This window comes from Sander vitreus, chromosome 5 (assembly GCF_031162955.1).
Source record: "Sander vitreus isolate 19-12246 chromosome 5, sanVit1, whole genome shotgun sequence".
In the NCBI taxonomy this organism is placed as follows: Eukaryota; Metazoa; Chordata; class Actinopteri; order Perciformes; family Percidae; genus Sander; species Sander vitreus.
Window position 1 is genome coordinate 7,089,758 of NC_135859.1, and position 20,702 is coordinate 7,110,459.

The 20,702-nt window shown below is 41.5% G+C and overlaps 1 protein-coding gene across 1 annotated transcript in view; it reads right to left on the bottom strand.

The window, feature by feature from the left end:
- Window positions 1-12,888: 12,888 nt before the first annotated feature.
- The window catches only part of olfml2a (olfactomedin-like 2A), a 36,476-nt gene continuing 28,662 nt past the window's right edge, over window positions 12,889-20,702 (bottom strand). Inside the window, exon 8 of the mRNA XM_078250293.1 lies at window positions 12,889-16,203. Coding sequence (XP_078106419.1) covers window positions 15,599-16,203 — 605 coding nt within the window. The 3' untranslated portion in view covers window positions 12,889-15,598. The remainder of the gene's footprint in view (window positions 16,204-20,702) is intronic.

A 20,702-nucleotide genomic window follows, 5' to 3' on the forward strand; every position in this document is an offset into this window, starting at 1 on the left:
TTGTTCTCTTAGGTCAGTGCATAAGGCAACCTGTGAAAGGGTAGAGATATGATTCCCTTTTGTTTTTCATAACGCTCCATATGTGTTTGCAGGATGTCAAATTCATTCCCTACTAATTAGATTAACCACATCTTGAGCACAGATGATGATAACAGCATTCCATTTTGGAACATGATGAAGAGGGCTTTAAGGTGCATCAGCCTCCATTAAACAAAGCATGAGTCATTATAAGGCTATAATGTACCTCACTTCATGTTTCACAACATGGTCAGTTCCCCGAGTTGTCTTTTGTCAGCTCCACAGTTGTAATTTGACATCTGTAAGAGGCAGCTTTAGGTGTTGAATATTTGACATTTCCCCATTGATCTGGAAGCATTAAGTGCATTAAAAATGCTAAATCTCATACAGTGGTGAAACTGATCTGCACTGCTGGATGTGTGTCAGTGTGACCTAACCAGAGGGGATTACACAGGGTTTTCCCCCTTCTGACATCAGGGTGAAATTGATTTAAGCAGCAGTTGGCCTCAATGCATCACATTTGCTGTCAAGAGTGTGACCATGCTCTGAGTAGTGTCACCCTTCAAAAATGGGTAATTTTCAACACTTGGGTGAAAGATTGGTGGTTAGCATTAGCTGGCTGGAAGGGTTCTGTCTTTGCATGTTTTCCCCATGTCTCCATGAGTTTCCTATCATAGTGCAAAGACTGGCAAGGTTAGGTGTCTTGAAAACTGTTAAATGGACTGCCCATAGTTGTGAATGATTGTGTACATATGTGCTAGCTCTGTAATGGACTGGCAACCTTTCAATCTGCGCAAGGAATGCTTTTGCAACCCTGAACAAGTTGTTTTTTTTTACCTATGTGAATGTTGTTTTGAGAGTATAACACAACCCAGAGATGCACTGAAACCTTTTCTTTTCAAAAACACGACATGTATCACTATATAAAATATTTCTAGGAGAGGACAGCAGCAGTCTGTTTTTCATTTTAAATAATGTATAATATAATGCTGAGGATTAAACTCTAATAATCCACCTGGGTGAATTGGCTCCATAATGGTAATTTGAAATAGAATAATATTCAGTTATTATTAAGTTTCAATATAGTCTGGATCAACAGAAGTACATTTTCAGGATAAAGCCTGACATCCGGCTTGTGACTCTCTGTTTGATGCCATTCTCAAAATCCCTTTGCCACAGGAAACAACAACAACCTTCGAGCTAGCAAGCTACACGCTGAAAATGGCAACTTTTAAAGAAATTTTGCATTGTGCAATAAGGCAGGCCTGCTTGGTTCTTTCGGTGAGTGATGGTAAAGATTTACAAAGAATATGTTTATGGCATTTACTATCTAACTGGGACTTTCTGGACCGATTGGCGGGATTGCTATTGACAAAGTAAACATGGCGATACACTTGTAAAAGCGTATTACTTTTAACCATATATGCAGCTAATAGAGTTTTCATTAACATTTTCAAATTGTTATTAAATTACATTATTATTTTAACATGGCGTTGGTATTTAAGTATGTGTGTGGGGAAAATGTTCCACAAAAACAAGTTGCTTCCCGAGACGTGATTGGTTTAAAGAAATGCATACAACACAGTGCGTTTTTTTTCTCCTATCCCTGGTGCAGCCAGACGTTACTTCACAGCGCTGTGGAGATATGTCCTGCAATGCGAGACTAGCTTCAATATAATATACTGCATGTATAATGATTTATAGGTAGGTTAAATCATGGCAAGCTCTGAACTGTTTTGTTTCTGCTGGGATTGACCCAGAGAGGTGGCCACGTGACTCTTGTCATGTTGCTCTCTCTCTGATGCCAGACATGATAATAGATTCCTTCTCCTCTCAAAATGTGAAACATGTTGCACAGGATCACCAGTCCATACTCACACTAGAACACAGCAGGTACAGGTCAAAAGACACATTGAAAGGACACCTGACTGTTGCAGCATTGGATAGTTTCACTGGCCATTTCGAATGTAGGGGCCAGGCTGGAGCCACATGCGACTTTATGGTTACCAAACATTTTAAGCAACAAGTATTACATACCACTAACCCTCTATAGGTTTTAGATCTACAAAAGACTAACGATACACATATAACCATAAACACAGGAATACATTTTCAGTGTTAACCTACATTTTATTTATCACTGCACATGAATAATATCGCCTCTTTGGGGATAAAGCTTAAAAATGTATGAATATATTTGCCACAGTTAGGAAGGGCCAGAGGGGGGTCGAGGCTTAATATTCTGGCGGCACTGGCCACCCTTGCCCCCCCCCAGAACCGCCACTGGATAGTTTGTCCAATTAAGGCTATGTGTGTATAGACATAACACCCTCTCAGCATTAAACACTTTGAGGGAAGACTCATTTTTCAAGCTTTCTCATCAGCTTAATGATTCAAATGCTTCCCAGATCACTACCAGAAGTCCCCTCTTGTATTGTCTGATGAATAAAGCCTGTGTGTGAATGCAGGAGAAAAATGCGTCAAAGCCTTTAGCCTCCAGGCAACAGCTGTCTGTGGTGCATGCAATGGTGGCAGAAGATCTGACCGTCAAAACAATGGTCACATTCTTTATTAGCCTATATTCAGGCTGTTGTCACTCAGCCAGCATTCCTCAAGGCCAGGGGAGTAACTGGCTTTGTGCTGAATGTCAAGTATGTCTGGGATTGCGTGGCACCATCAACAAAAGCCTAGATCAAAGCCTTTGCTAAATGCCATTCACTTTTTGCACAGTTACAACTAAATACAAAACTCAGAGCAAACAGTTTTCCTAAAGTGGTGCTGGAAAGTCACGGTGGCTTTAATTCAAACAACGTAACTTCTAAAAGACAGCCCATTTCAAGGGAATTATGTATTTCCACCTTTAAAGGTTCTTCTTTCAACCAACATTACTATTGAGTGGCGATCAATATAGTTCAGTGCAATCTACTCAATTTAATTAGATTCAATTCCAAACACTTGGTGTAATCTGAGGCAAGCTAGATTCTGCACACAAACAATTGATTTACACACATGAAAAACTATCTAAAAATACAAATATGATTTGATAGTGTTAGAGTTGAAATACATAAGGATTCATGGCAGTTTCCAATCTGTAGCTGGCCGACAATATCCAGCACCACGAAAGCACATTGTATCAAAAGTGTCAAAGTGCAAGTGCATTTATCAATCTATACCTAATATAGTGTACAGTAAACTGAATTGAATTCAGTCTAAAAATCCCATTAAATTGCCCCATTATGAATTATAGTTTGGTATAATATGGGAGGCGTCAGCTGTAGCTAGGGTTAGAGTTAGAGGCTTTACTCGATATTCAGAACATTGATAAAGCAGGTGTGTTTAGATATAGTGGAGTAATGGCATCCTCAATAGAGAATGAAGTCATTCGCCATCTGTGTGTGTTAAAATCTGAGTTTCTCTGTTCTTTGTGTTGATAGCCGGCCACACGTGCATTTGAGTGCATGCTAGTCTCTACATTTGAAACTGTTGGCCTTCCCCGTTTCTACCTCCCTTTGTGTTCATGTCCCGCTGGCTACCTAATCCCCGCCACTCTGCACTGTGCACTACCCGGACAGTGTTCTAACAGTGTTAATGGGGGTTAGCTTACAATCACCGGAATGACTTGGCTGCCGCGGAAGAGCGGTACTCATACGGTGTTACTGCTGATGACGCCAGTGTCCCGGTTGGGGCGGTTACTGCGCGGATAGTCTATATCAACAGCGTTTAATGTCCGGGATTCTTCAGGTGCCACCGGAAATTCCGTCAGACGTCCCTTATTTTGGCCAGATGTTCATCACCTTCCACTTTCTTTGTGTTGGCATTTTCAGCTAGCTAGACTATCTGTCCAATCTGATTTTTCTATTGCACGACTAAAACAACTTTTGAAGGTACACATGTTCCACCAAAACAAGTTCCTTCCCGAGGCTATTTTGCAGAGGCACCATTGCTCCGTCCTGCGCTTAGTGCCGCCCAAGACTATTGTGATTGGTTTCAAGAAAAGCCAATAAACCAGAGCATATTTTTCTCCCATCCCATGTGGACTAGCCAGACCCTCCTCCGCAGCGCTGTGTAGGAAGGCCTGGCAATGCGAGACTACCGCACGGATAACATGCCGCCATGTGAGCTATCCCGCATTGACACTGTAAGCACTGTTGCTGTTCTTAGCGCTGTTAGTGGTCCCCGTTTCTTCCACCCCCCCAGCACTACCCGGGTGCTCATATGGAGGTCAGGGGTAACCATTCAGATAAATTACAATATGGTGCAGTATATAATATTAAATATGATGCAAACATTAGAGGTAACAGGGAACATCAGAGATGTGGTAGTCTATCTGGAGCCATGGTAGTGTCCTCGTTCAGGATTTGGATGGTTTGAGGGAAGTAGCTCCTCGTGAGCATCTCCGTTTGGGTCCTATGACCACGGTATCACTTCTTTGATCGCAACTATTCAAAGAGGCCATTGTTCGGATGCCTTGAATCCTTTATGATTCTTCTGGCCTTGGTACCAAGTGCACCCCCGAGCAGTCCACACATCACCTGGAACATGGCTGATTTGAAATTGGTGCCCTGGCCACTGCAGGGACTGTGGGGCACCATTGTCTCATAGCAGCATTTTCTTAGGCTGAGCATTTGCATGCAATAAAATTTGCATAAAATGTCCTCTCTAAAGGGCCGTCACAGAACGATAACTATAACGATTACTATAAATATATAAAGAAAATTCTAACTCAAGTGGATGGCAGAGTCCACACCACAACTATAACGACAGTGGCAAACGATATTGTTGGGATCACTTTCAGAGCAATTTGATGAACGATAGAAACACTGACAGCCAATCAAAAGACATCTGAATTTACAACATGGCACGGCCAATGACACTGCTGAGAGATTACATTTAAATAGGACTTGATTTTTCTTCTCAAGAAAATAAAATTGTTAACTTATGTATGAACCGTATCACGGCCTGTGTATTTTGGCTGTCTTTGTATTTTTAAACATAGGTATTTTGAAAGTATTTCTTATGTCCCAGAAACCACTGACTGCACTACATTCTCACATCCCGGCTCAACCACTTTTGAGGTACCTTTCCTCCAAAGAGGGTTATCTCTCGGTGACCATAGTTCATTTGAACGGTGATGCGTTCTCTTACCGACGTACATACCGAAGTACGTTTGGAGAGTGATGCGACCACTTAGCTTAGGAAGAAAAGTGAACGAACTACATCATTAGTGATTAAGAATATTTGCACTGAGCTGAAGAAAGTGATTTCAATGATACTGATACTTCTGTGACTTCTCAAACCTCAGATGGCAGCACTGATAGAGAAGTGCATCAACACAAGCAATAGCTCTCTTGGTTTCATTATGTCCACACATGGTCATCTACAATACAACATAAAAAACAATCACTCTGATTTAGTTTGTGATGTTTTTCTTTTCTTTTCTTTTCTTTTTTCTTTTACAATATGTTCATTCTTCACAGTAAATGAGCTGTAGCTGAACATGACAGATCATTCTTTAAATCACCTCCTCTGTGAATTAATGTGATTAGGTTTGTAATTTAAAGTTTTGCAGTCTTGATTCTTAAAAACAGGCCTGCATTAGAAGGATCGTGTTACTGTACGACTGGGTTATTTTTGTCTAATGGCTTGAACCAAAATCAGCTGTTAAAGTATAGTAAGTGAAGTAAGGCTCAATAACGCCAGCTTTAATTATTGTTCCTTGTTTCTGGGATACCCCCATGTTTACCAGAGTCAGTTCTTCGACAGCTGTAAAGAATTTTCTGACATTTAGAACAAATCAATCCTGTTTCCGATGAGGCGACACCTCAACACTCCTTCACCCCCCCAACAGCTGCAAAGTGGTGTTCCTATTCGGCCTCATTGGCTGGCGTCTGGTGTTGGGTGGGGTGTGGTGTGACGGATGGCAGGGTTGACTGAGGCTGAAGTCACTTTGGTGCTGTAGTTCCAGCCAAGGGCAGCTGTTGGGATAGACTATGTGGATTGCATTAGGCTTTCTGGTGGGTGGTGTGTCTCAGAACCCTGCAGTACATTGTTGTTGGCCTAAAAACATTGTTATTGGCCTAAAAGCAAGACCAGGACACCCCTGCTCCCTCCACAACACTCGTCATTAGGTTTCCCATCCCGACATATTCCAGTTCTCTCTCCCCTCTCATGCTGATCCAGGAGAAATACATATAGATAGATTTCTATATATTTGTTCTTTTGTCAAAAATAAGGATAGACAGTGTTGCCAGTATGAATGTGGTCTGGAAGTAATTTGTAGATTTCTTTCAAGGGTATTTCTCTCTGATGAACGTCATGTTTCTTTCTCTGTCTGGGCCTGGCTTGTGTTGCTTCGGTTCATTTGGAGGGAGAAGTCCTGAAGGAATCAGATTGATGTAATATAATACACTAAAGGATTTCTTTTTAAATAATGTAACGTACGTTTGTACAGTATATGAAAAAAATTGTGAGGAAAATAAATATTCATAATGAAGTGCAACTTACTAGCTTTTCTGGAACTTTCAACCACATTTCATGATCTCCATCAGTGGATGGCAACTGACCAAACTCCTTTTGCTGATGAACACTGTGAAATGTGGTTGAAAGCTCCAGAACAAGCTCATGACTGGACAGACAAACTAGTATTTCCAAGACCAGGAATGTGCGTTGATGCTCAACTGAATCCCTTTTTCAGGCATGGAATACATAACTGCTAGCTTTATATACCTTTCAAATGGATGGCTTTTACAATTCAGAAACATGTGACTTTTACGTTATACATTATGATTTTTTACAGATGTATTCAGACATGACAGCATGTTCACAGTAAGAGCCTTGCATGATATTTGGAACTTAGACTAATGGGGTATCACAATTTACTTCCTGTGGCAGCTGAAGAAGTTCAAACTGCCAAAACAATGATGGTTCACACACTGCCATCTTCTCCTGCTCCATCACCATCTGGTGCGCTGCTGCCACCGCCAAGGACAAGGGCAGACTGCAGCGTATCACATTTTATATATCCTGAACTTTTGCACATCCCGCATCATTTTTGCACATCCTGCACTAAGCCATACAGCCTAGTTTTTCCCTTAATGTTAAATAGTTATATGTATGTGTTATTTGTTTCTTCAGTTATTGTTTATTTCATATTAATGTTTATGTAGGCACCAACAACCAAGGCAAATTCCTTGTAAGTGCTACTTACTTCCTTTTATGATTCTGATTCTGAGAGCAGCAGCAAACTTTTCTTTGGCATTGAAGACTGTTACGATCAGTAATTGGTGGACCCAGACACAGACAAAGAGTGTATGCAGACCTAAATGAAGAATGTATTGTAGTGACAAAGGGTGATGAAGATGGTGAAAGGCTGTGGAGGACAAGAGTACGGCAGGTTGATAAACGGTGAGAGCGAGGTTGGTGAGAGAGCTCAGGGTCGTGGTCAGGGGAGGGGCTAGAAGGGGGGCACGGGGTGGCACAGGCCCCTCCTGAAATACAATTGCCCCCCTCCCCGCCCCGATGCCGCCCCCCCAATCCACTGGGCTAGAGTTCAGTCAATCTGACAATTGTGACTTCCATTGGATCAGGCGAGGCAGGCAGGCAGGGGAAGTGGAGGGTACTGATCCTGAAGACAAAAGAAAAAACAGCTTGTTCAGGTAAAGCCAACAGCATGAAAAAATAACTGTGATTACACAAACGAAATCGGCCAAGAATGACAAACTACCACTGTAGTTGCAGTAATGATCTGGCCACGAGTAGATGGAGAACCAGATTAGATATACAGTACTGAGGAACTGATGAGTTGATGGAAGGCAGCTGTGCAGACTGGACAGGTGAGGCAAATGAGCTGTAATCAGGAGCCGGGGGAGCGCCAGGAAGGGTGCCACGCCCACACCACATACAGCAGAGAAAGACGAGGGGGGGGGGGAAACAGGAGACAGAGAAGAAGAGAGAAACACAAGGGAAACAGCTGGAGGCCCGGCCAGGCCTTGACTGAAGACTTCATTAATGACCATTGTTAGAGCAAAGAATGCACTAAGGCCTTCAAACATTACAATGCATACATTTGCTCAGTAATCTCATAATTGATCAGATAGAGAATGCTACCTACTTTTTGAAGCCAGACAGTTCACAGGCAGAGAGAAAAAAAATACATTGATTTGGGACTTAATAAGTCCCATGGGACAGTGGTAATATATTTTTGGTCATATGCTGTATCTCAAGCATCTTGCTGAAAATTGGGACAAGGGTAAAAGATAAAATGTTATTTTTAACCTCTTTTGCGCTGCACTGCATGGTGCAAAAATATATGTTAAGTGACATGATAAGAATCTCCCCAACAATGTAAAATAGTCTCATTCACAGTGTTTCATTGCTTATGAGTGATAATGTTTTCTTGGAGCATAGGACATGATAGGGCTACTTATGTTATTTTAGTTGCAGTGATCTTAATCCGGCGAACAGGACATGGATTTACATGGATTTCTCTCCATGTCCTGCTGCAGTCTTTACATACTTTACATACATCTGATGGCATAATTCACACTTGTGCTGTGTTGAAAGTGTTTTTATACTTGGTCCAAACTAAAATGTAATCTCCCCTTTTGGGATTAATAAAGTATGTTAGAAGCAGGGTCCAAGATTACCTTTTTTGTCCACTTGGCTAGCAAATGGTGCTAATTTTAGATCCTGGTTATTTGTAGTTAACTAGTTACGGTAGTAAGATTGTTGTCGGGACTTTAACGTAAACGTCTTGAGTGCTTATTCGGACATGAGATGTTGCGAGACATCGGATTAATGTAAGGGGGTGCACGGCTGAATAAAAACTAATGAAAACCATAGGATTATATGGAAAACAACAAAACAAAACATGACAGACAAGAGCCAGAATGTTGATATCTCCATTAAAGGACTGGACACATGCCCTCTCCTCCTATCAGCAGCAGTATGAGCCAGGCTCTGGCAGTGCACTGAATGTAGTTAACACTGTGAAGCAGCCTTATTTGAATGAATTGACCGTATGACTGTGAAGAAAAATGTTGCTTTATGCTAAATTTTTCCTCCCATTTATGTATTTACTATTTTTTTTTATCTTTACAAGATAAAACACTAAAGCGTATTCGTCCAGCTGCAGCAGCTCTATTGTTCCTGTTGGTTGACATATTTGTTTTCCTGTCACCTAGTGAACAGATTCCAGCTTCCTTTCCTTGCCAAGACATTAAAACAGATTTTGGAAAGACATAGATTCCATTTGGTGTTTTATTTAAGGCTCTGTATATTTGCCCGACCTGTTATCTCATCATCTCATCTGAAAGACTAATATATTAAGATCAAAGTGAAGCAGGGGCAAGAGTTCAACACTTCATCAAGGTGACTTATAGATGTATTTAGAAGAATAGTTTCCCTTTATAAATACTCTTTGTTGAGATTTGTCTATGCCTTTCAGTGTTTTTGCCAAAAATCTGTGGGTGTTTTGGGGCATCTTTGTCTGCGCCTCTGCTACAAAATGTTGATGTGAGGTCCTTACACACACCACTCCTCCATGATTTCCAAAGGCCTCCATTGTATCTCGTACAATGGCCTTCTTTGGTGTGCTGCTTGGTCGCAAGCCTAAACGGCAGGAAAGCCCCCTCTGCAAAGAGCATGAGACATTATTGAGTGTGTGTCAGCTACAATAGACGAGTGCAGAGAAAAGCACTTCATTATTGGATTGTAATTGAGTATTAGACCCCCCCGGGCTTTATTTCACATATGAGATTCCACAAAGCCTAGGGGATTGACAGAAGGTTCACCAAGCATAAGTTTCCATCAGCGACTGCTACAGGAAATAGCCGAAAGGGTCTTAATTAAAGTCACGTTGAAGTTCTTTCTACATTCTGTCAAGCACAACACTTGAGCTGTCAGAAGCCCCATTTCCGTTTACACATACTTTAATGCATGCAATATGTTATTAAGGAGAGATCAAAATGTAAACCTTAAGGCAGGGGTGTCAAACTCAACTTCACTAAGGGCCACACTGGAAAATAAGAATCCCGACAAGGGCCAGTTTATTGATATGCTTTTATTTAATCGAAAAAGTCAAATATCTTTGACTGTATTATCGCATGTGTCATATAGTCTTCTCACTTACAGTTTGGTTGACATAAAGTCCTAAATAAGTGAAAAAGTTCCTCAGCCATCATAGAAAAAAAGCGCCCAAAAACATCATAAAAAGTGACAAAAACGTCATAAAAAGTGGCAGAAATGTCATAAAAACTGGCAAAAATGTCATAAAAAGTGACAAAAACTTAGGCAAAAGTGACAACAACGTCGGAAAAAGTTAGAAATCGTTAAAAAAAATGACATCAGAAAAACTAGGTGGGAAAAAATGTATTATGACCCTAAACTGATATGCGGGCCGGATCATAATCTGCGAGGGTCCGGATTTGGCCCGCGGGCCTTGAGTTTGACACATGTGCCTTAAGGGATCCTGCAAATTTCTATTCGATCCATGTGAAAAATTCATCACACTGCAGTGCTTTACACTTTTTTTTTGAAAGCTTGTGATTGATGCCATGTCAATCATCACGTTATTTCTCGTCTGGTGTTTCAATCCCTTAGAATGATTGTGGCAGAGGTGGGACAAAGCCAGTGTTTTGTGAGTTACGAAGTCTCAATTCGGAACTATGAAGTCCCAAATCAGCACCACGAAGCACCAATTCAAGTCCCAAGTCCTAAATATTGTGTTTTGAGTCCTAAACAAGTCACTATGCCCCCCTCACCAGATGCAATGTTACAGAAAATACAGTGTAAGAATGAGTACATTTACAGAAATAATGATTGCTTTTTGAAATTTGTATTTATTACTTTCATGTACATACATATAAGGATAATTAAATGCAAAATGATCAGGTGTATTTTGGTGTGTTATACTTTGGACTAAGGGTGGGATTCAATAAATTAATTTAGGTTTGAATCCCTCATTGAATCCACAAAGGTTGTGATGCTTCTTTTACCTCGCCAATGATCTTTGGGCAGTACAAAGAGCATTAACAAGACAACAGCTAAAAGTAAATTACGCTATCAATATGAATTAGCCACAGCTGAAATGATCTGCCGTTGGAGAAGTTTGTAATTTTAATTAAGGAAAGATACAAAGTAGTAGTCTGATTAACGGAATGCCCTTTCCTCCTGCTTGTGCAACTGTGTTCGGATTGATTCAAAGTATCTGTAGTCAGGAGCGATTCGCGATATAATCCATTTTTTACAACAAAATTTCGCATTTTTGGGCTTGGTGAGAATATCAAGTAATTCTATGTCAAAAGGCAGGAAGTCACAAGTCATTCGTGATAAGTCAGAGTTGAGCTGGAAGTCTTTTAGGATTTTGTCAAGTCTGAAGTCATGGGTCATGCGACTCAACTCCACAACTCAAGACTCTGGCATATTCTTGGCTGGATGTGTAGGCTTTTCTTTATGAGACTCATACGGAGAGGTCCTGATGAATTGTTGCAGTGCTGGGTGTGTATCTGTACAACACATTCTCACTTCCAGCATGTCAAAAAGCGACGCTTGGTCAGGCGTTTGTTGCTGACGTACATTTAACCGACATGTGGCACAAGACGGTTAGGTTTAGGAAAAAATCGTGGGTGGGGGTACAAAATGTACGTTTCAGTGACACGCGGGACAAGAGCAGGACACAAACCCCGGTCACCTGGGTAAACGTCGTGCGTTGTTTTACCAATCCACCACCCCAACCTAACTCCGTACATGGATTTCCGGTCTTTCATACTACTCTCTATCGTTGTCTCTCTTAATACTACGTCATCTTATCTTATCCTAATCCTTGAAAATGTTCTTTTTCTTTTTTTTTCCAATTTATGCGGCGAAAGTGCGGCATATTTGAAAAATAATCAGCCATGACTTTGGCTGACTATGCATTGAATTATGCAATCGCATAATCGCGTTTTTCTGGAGGGACTGTGTAACAGAAGGTCTAGCAGAGGCCTGTGAGGGAGACAAGGAGAGCCTCTTTAACCCAATTACTTCTTAAACAGGAATTATGTGGCTCGATAGTGGAGTTTCTGGCTTCACAGTGGCATGTAACATGGGGACAAAGGCTTTACATCCCGGCCACTATGAGCACATGATCGTACATGATGAGTATGTGATGGTGAGGAACAAGAGGCCCCGCTGATGTGATCAGGATCAAGTTGAGTCCTGATTTAGCAACAGGATAGCCTTTGTGTTTGCCATGAGGCACAGGGACTGAAGGAGCATAGGTCATGTGAGTTGTCAGTGTTCATCACCATGGCTAGGGTGGACATCATTGTTCCATTACAACTACATGTCAACATTTCGTGACAGAGTTCATGATTGGACACACCATTAGTGCTGTGCTCATCAAACCTACAGCCTCGCCTTGCACTCATTAATGAACCTCATTATGTGTGTGCAAAAAAGAACAGTGCAGTAAGATCTTCTTAAATGAGGACCACATGCGTGGACCTACCACACCCACTATTTAGCTCTTGGTATATTTCAATGTCTCCATCCAGAATTGCATTACTTGCAGCTAAAGTTCAAGATTTTAAAATTCCCAGCCAAGAAATGAGGCAGCCATGTCCAAATGCAGCTCCGTTGAGTGTATTTTGGGATAGAGATCAAGCAGAGCATGGTGACCTTTACCCCAGAACTAAAACCAGCTCATAAGAGCTTTGTAAACCAGAAATCAGAAGATCTGAGTCATCATCCCTTCAACACGAGCTGGGCAAGGCGAGTCCTGCTATCCCATGGAATTTACAGGGTCACTGCGGATTGATTTATACTGCAAGACTTGCAACAGACTTTTATGGAATTTTCTTCTCATAGCATGGACACACACACAACTGGTTTCAAGTGTTGCATTTTATGACATTATTATTTATATACTGTATGAAGACCTTGCAATTGAAAAAAAAAATACTTTATTGCAATCAGCATGCCTTTTTATGAATAAACTTAACAAAACACTCCTGATAATTAAAGAACAAGCTAATGTGGTTGTGAATCGTTAATGGTGTACAAGACCAAAACAACACTACGAAGTGCTGTAAGGGTTACCTCATTGGTTTTAAAGCTACTTCACCACTTCATTATGTGCTCACACGGTACTGTCAGTCGTTATCACAAATAAAAAACTTTCATGGTTTATGGTGTTCATTATTGAAGATGGCACAGCTACTCAATTACGACAAATGTAGTGGTTAGGCAATTGCTATTAATGATGAAAGCTGCATATTTGAATACAACAACAACATAGAAATTCAACAAGATGCATGGAAATTAGAAAAAAAGTGGTATTATATTGTCAAATGAATTCATGTAAATATTTTTTTTTAAATCTTAAGCTTAGACAATTGTGTACATTTTTTTGTTTTATGGGTTCATAATATATTCAACACATCCCTCAAAACAACATCAATGGTAAAGAGACAGGAAGCATCATGAGGCCGGAATAATAATCAATGATCAAAGTGCTTGGTGATAGGATGGAGTAGATGGGCAAATGAAGAAAAAAAATAGTTGATAGTTTAGTTATACAAACATTTCCCAGAAGGAGAACTACTCTGGAGGCAGAAATAATCTCATCGATTGAGTTAAATGATGGGGGTTGGAGCCAAGCAACACTCGCTGTATAGAAATATATGAAGCCATAAAACACAGGGTATCTAACATTAGGAAGCCTGATGATGGTTGCTAAATCTAGCCACGCTACGTTAGCTAACAGGTTAGCTACTTATAGCCAGTGAGGTTATCCTAACTTAAAACTGAAGAGTTCAAATTTAGTGACAGCAAACATGGCTGAATATTGAAGGTAAATGCAAATGTCTTACACTGCATTTCCTTCAATACCTGGGAAGGGAAGTTCCTCCACATGTCCTCATGACATCGTCAGAGCTAGAGGCTTGCTGAAATAGTGACTATTCACAGGACTGTGTAGCTGGCAAGCTGCCTATTTGCTGTTGAACTTGCTTATATTATTGTCACAATAGCGCTTAGCCGCTAACAGACCAATACATTGTACCATCAACTCTTGTCTCATAATTGTCTGTTTCGGGAGCAGTTTATACTCTGGAAGAGGAGGGTAATAAAAGTTGATGAAACACAGCTTAATGCATTAGATAGCTTCCTCCATTTTGGACTCTCCTGTCCTCAAAAATCAGCGCTGTCAAGGCAGTTTGCTACTGGTTAGTCTGGATTAACGCAAGTACTTCTCCAGGATAATTGCCTGACATCCCGCGCGTGGCTCATGTGCCGAATGTCAATCCCCTTCCACTCTCTGTGTGCTGCCGTTCTCAAACTCAGTTTGTTTCGGGAAACAACAACAAACTTCAAGCTAGCAAGCTACACGCTGAAAATGGCAAGTTTTGAAGACATTTTGGATCGTGCAGTAAGGCAAGCATGTTTAGTTCTTTCAGGGAATGATTGTGAAAATTTACAAAGAAAATGTTTACGGCTTTTGCTCTCTAACTGGTACGTTTTAAGACCAATCGGCGGGATTGCTATGGAGTACACACAGCGATCCACTGGTAAGACCTAATTACGTTTAACTATGTGTCCAGCTTATTTAAATAGCTCACGTTACTGTATTGTGTGAACAGTTAACTTCATTTAATGACGTTTCACTGACTTCACTGTGATTTAAAGTTCATCTATGTGGGGGTATGTCAGGGGAGATTAGGTCCAGTATTATTATTATTATTATTATTATTTTATATATATATACACACACATATACATACATATATATATATATATATATATATATATATATATATATATATATATATATATACATACATATATATATATATACACACACACAGCACATACTGTATGGTCAATTTCTTGACATTCTTAAGTGTCTCTGACTGAACTCTCGTTTTCTCTTTCCACAGGACGATATAGTCTCAATGACTCTTGACTATTTCACTTCTTCAATATGCGTCTTGGTAGCAATTTAAAAAATAAATATTGTCTCATTAGCTGGTTTTGAAATGTTCCTGTCTCTTTTAATACAACACTCAGAAGTCCAAATATACGTTTAAAGAGTTGTTGGACACTGTAATCATGTCTTCTGTCTATAGTGGTCGTTAAGTGACTCCACTGTAAAACAAATTGGACACAAAATCCACCGTAACAGATGATGTAACACATGCTATGTCAATTTAAAACTAACCATTTATAGCTATATCTGTCTGCTAGTTAGCCAGCCTGCTGACATTTCATAAATGAACATATAAAGAAATCTCTTTGCTTTCCTAAAATCTGCCCGATGAGTCTTCAACTCAACCTGTGAGATTATTTTCACTGTTCGTTTTCCATTCTACTGACATATTGTACAGTCACATCCCAGTACACATTTGAGATATGTATTTTTGGTACACTGTGAGGTCAGGTGTTTGAATAGTGTGCATTAGTTCTGGAAGGCTGGTGTAGGTTTATCTGTCATCCTGAGTCCAATATGGCTGCTTCTAGACTGTCAAATACTGAGTATCTTTTTATTTAGGTGACATACTGGCAGGCATACAATGAGCTGATCTGTAGCACAAACTAGCTGTGCTCACTGGTCGACAAAGTTTACCCGATATGTGAGCTGATGGCCATTGTCCCAGGCATACAAAACCTTCTCTTTGGGGTTGTAGTCAATCTGGGTGGTGAAGGAGTACTCATTGGTGAATGGCAGGCGTGGGATGGCTTCAGTGTTGGTGTGGGTGTCATAAGCATAGTTCACCTCACCTTCCTTTTGGTTGTACACATTGACGGCGTACAAGACACCACAGATGATGAAGCAGTTTCCGTAGGAGTTTCGCTTGAGGCCTGTCCTCCAGGTTGTTTCCTTTTTCAACGACAGGTCTCCAGGATCCAGTTTACTGATGATGATCACCTCTTGCTGGTTGTAGTCGTAGTCAATGGAAGGGTAGATCACCCACAGGCCACTTTCGTCCACTGCAAAGTCAATGTCCGAGTGGCCCCTCCATTTCCAGGGGGTGGTGTCTTCGTAAACCACGTCATGCAGCAGTGTCCAGGCCGCCACATATCGCATCCTCAGATCATACTTGATGATGTTCTTGGTGAAGGCTCTGTTGTAGTAGAAGGCTCCATTATAAACCACATGGCCTGTGCCTATCCAGTTGTAAGGCAGTTTGAACAGGTTGCTCCATCGGCCTACGATAAACAAGAATATTACATTAGCTTTATTATTATTTATTTATTATAAAGCATGGGTGAATACACTGTTCTCATTCACCAATGAACACATTCTCTTGCACAAAACGGACCACTGTTTCACCTCAGATGCAACTGCCTACATTAAGGACAATAACTGCCCATGTCAAAGTGTCTGTGATCACCAGTGGCTGCTCCATTGTGGCTCCAAAAAAAGTCAGAATGTATTCACTTTATTCTGCCACACCTTCTTTTAATAGTTTCCATCTTCCATCATCTGTAATCCCACTTCTGCTAAAAATGTCACGACAACTTCTGATGCTCGATGGTGTTTTAAGCCCCCAACGTCTCCTTCCAGGCAGTGCTTTGACCGCTGACTTCAAGGCACCTAACCCTAACCTTAACCCTAACCATAACCATAACCATTATCTAATCGACTTCAAGGCAGCACTGCGACCGTTGACTTCAAGGCACCTAACCCTAACCATAACCATGGCCTAATCGACTTCAAGGCAGCACTGCGACCGTTGACTTCAAGGCACCTAACCCTAACCATAACCATTGCCTAATCCTAGTGCCTTCCAGGCAGCGCTGCCTGGAAGGAGACGTTGGGGGCTTAAAACACCGATAAACACTTCTGATACCTAGCTAATTAGCTAGTCAGTGTTGTGGAAAAATCAGGAGCAGCTCGACTCTGGATACGTGAAGAAGGTTTCGGGAGACTTTGATGACTTACACAGAAGCATTTAATGAACTCTCTCTTTAGGATTAAGCAGTACAGTTTAACCACAGTGTCTCATGTAGTGCCATCCCAACTCTTGAGTGTCTGTCTTTCAAAGAGGCTTACACTGTATCTCCTGCTGAAGCTATCAGGTTTGGGTTTTCCAAAAAATAATGATGGCACCATAACATAAACACCGCAAACACAGATGCTCACACAAATCTTGTTGCTTTGCAAGTTCAGTCTATCTCTCTCTGGGAAATAGGCTAAGGTGTGTGTGAGTCCCCCCTTTACCCTGTTTCCGTCGACCTTCAAAAGGAGACGGTCCCGGACACAACCTTCCCTTTTCATGAAGCAGCCTAGACTCCCTCAATCTCTAGAAACACACATATTCATACTTAAACACAGGACAGGTTTAGGTTTAGTGATGGGATGTCTCATCTTACCACAACATGGTGTTTCTGTAAAGTTCACCACAGCATTGTTGGCTTTATTTATTTTATAGTTAGCTCGCTAGCACACAACACCCTTACTCTGAAAAATGTCTTGGCTACGATGCTCCATTAAGGAAGTCAAGTCGGGAGGTTGTCAGATTCAGGTCAACTAGCTAGCTATGTGTTCAATTGCTTCTTAGTTAATGGTAGTTAAATCCATGCTCTGAATACATTTAACAATTGGTAAAGGCTCATTTATGCTTGTGATGACCCTCCCACTCTGTGTGTGGCTCTCTGGTATTTTTCCCTGCAGCTGTTTAGGAGGCAGTCAGAGTGGCAAGGTGTAGTAGGAGAATCAGCCACACCTGAATCCAGTCTGCATGATTGCCTTGTGATTCCTATTTAAGATGGCTGGAGTTGCAGTGCTAGCTCTTTGTCCTCACAGCCAGTAGGGTTTGTTTTGTCTTTTGGGTTCTGGTTTGCGTTCACCTACATCCATGCTCTCACTACGCTATTGAAATACATCTTTTATCCTATTTTGAAGTATTATTTAATTTTGATTAAATACACCAACTATGTGTGGTCTCCCTTATTTTGTTGAACTATGAGCTGGTTCATGTCAATGCTCAACGTACCCATACGGCTGTGTTCATTTCGTCCTTATTTGTGATCGTAGTAAATCGCGGTAGGCGGTGTAGTCAGTGTTGCCCTAGTTGATCAGTAGCGAGTAGCGTATTCATCCCACCAATGCCATTTTTAGTCATCACCATTTGTATTTGCTTGAAGTTAAGTAAATGCTTTCCAAGACAATACAAAACTATGCTGATTTAAGATTTGTTATGTATGTAAGTTGACTTTCAACAGCCTGTACAGCTGTGTCAAGCTCATCCACACTTTCTTTTTCATGCATGTAGCTTGGTAGCTAGCTATTTGTGTAGAAATGACAAATGTTTTTACAGTGCCGGACTGTGCACACACACATGCTTCATGTGACAGTGACACAGTTTGTTTAGTAGTTCCTTCCTGAACAAACACTCTGTGTACTGTAGGTGTAATTTTCTAATCACATCCTATCTGCTATTCTAACCTTCCAACCTCAGGAAGTGCGATTTAGATAATGATAATAAATGGAAAGCCCAGTGAAGGACAAAAACAACGTGCAATAGTACACCCCCACCCCACCGCCACTATCCCCATCTATAAGGCCAGCCCACACTCGTAATCCCTCTCCGCTGTGCCCATTTCAAAGGAAAGGCCAGAGCACAGGGAACAGCAGGCATCACCAGCACTCCAAAAATCTAGTCATCCGCACACAGCTGTGAGCTCACCACACTGCAGGACGCCTCACATGTAAGTGCATTTAGAAAGCCCATTGTCCAAACACATCTAGATCAACAAGCTAAATCCTACAAGGGGAGATAATCTTGACTCTCTTAGAGAGTGTAATCCAATTCCTCAGGTGATTTGGATGTGAAAGAAGTTAATTTTCCCACCCACTGGAGTCATGAAACAACTACAACCTGCATTCCACAGATCTCATCAGTCTCACAGAGCTCATTGGATAATCAACATAAATCAATGTCATCAATGGTATTAGTGACAACACAGCTATGCATTAAAACAGGGTGATACTAGAGTTAGACCAGTGTGTTGGGACAATAATGGTGTTTTGAGTTAGATGATGCGAAAGATGTTCAAGGGAAGATATGGGTCAGTCTGTAAACACTGAAATAAAACCTCTTATGAAGCTGCTGACCCACCCAAAATCATAAAACATCATGTCAAAATGTCTATTATTAATGTCTATTATGATCATTGATTATTATTCCGGCCTCATGAAGCTTCCTGTCTCTACATAATGGTCATTTCTTAGCCCTAAATCTTGGGCTAGCTAAACAGAGATAGCTTCATGTTGTGCCACTTCATCCATCCATCCATCCATCCATCCATCTTCGTCCGCTTATCCGGGGTCGGGTCGCGGGGGCAGCAGCTCCAGCAGGGGACCCCAAACTTCCCTTTCCCGAGCCACATTAACCAGCTCCGACTGGGAGATCCCGAGGCGTTCCCAGGCCAGGTTGGTGATATAATCCCTCAACCTAGTCCTGGGTCTTCTCCGAGGCCTCCTCCCAGCTGGACGTGCCTGGAACACCTCCCTAGGGAGGCGCCCAGGGGGCATCCTTACCAGATGCCCAAACCACCTCAACTGGCTCCTTTCGACGCAAAGGAGTAGTGGCTCTACTCCGAGCTCCTCACCCTATCTCTAAGGGAGACGCCAGCCACCCTCCTGAGGAAACCCATTTCGGCCGCTTGTGCCACTTTATATTAATCAACCCAGGCTTACTGTACAGTACATCTCCAGTTAAGGACAGATATGGTTATGTTTGATTGGACAACTGTGCCATTGCTTAGTCATGGCCTCAGCGTGTTGTTCTAAGTGGATTAGATGGGGTTACACAGGAGTGTTTGAGTTTGTACAGTAATATGAGTACAAATTAATCCATACAGGTTTGTGAGCAAGAAAAAGAGCCAGCCAGAGGGGCCACATTTTTATTTTAGTTGTCCCACTAGGTCTCTGTAAAAGTTAAAAGGATGTCATGATACAGACTGTGGGCTGATGGATAATTGCTGTTTGAGAGACAAAAGTGTATTGTGTAAATTATATTTAAGGGTGCGGGAGTTAAGATTTTGGCTGTTTAGCTACGGCTATTAATAAGGTTATTCTTAACTTTTGACCAAGAAGAAAATGTACCTGTAAGTATATTTCATTTTCAAAAGGCCCTGATAAACACCAAATAGGATGCGGATGCAGACAGTGAATGCACATGCAACCCAGATCCCATTGGCTATTCAGACAAGGAAAGGATAATGTGCGCTTCAGACTGAGAAGGTTTGGTTGTGGGCTGAGGGGTTAAAGCACGTATAGTCTATATCGACGACGTTCCACTTCCGGAATTGTTCAGGTGCCGCAGGAAATTCTGCCGGATGTCCCTCATTTCGGCTGGATGTCCCACACCTTCTGCTTTCTTTGTGTTGCCATTCTAAACTTTGGTCGACTATGGTTAACTGCTCCCCAGATCTCTGCAGGGTACATCCAGACAGCTAGCTAGACTATCTGTCCAATCTTGAGTTTTCTGTTGCACGATTAAAACAACTTTGGAACGTACACACGTTCCACCAAAACAAGTTCCTTCCCGAGGCTATTTTGAAGAGGCACCGTCATTGTGTCCAGGGCTTAGCACCGCCCAAGATGATTGTGATTGGTTTAAAGAAATGCCAATAAACCAGAGCACTTTTTCTCCCATCCCGGAATGCTGTGTGGACTAGCCAGACCCTCCTCTGCAGCG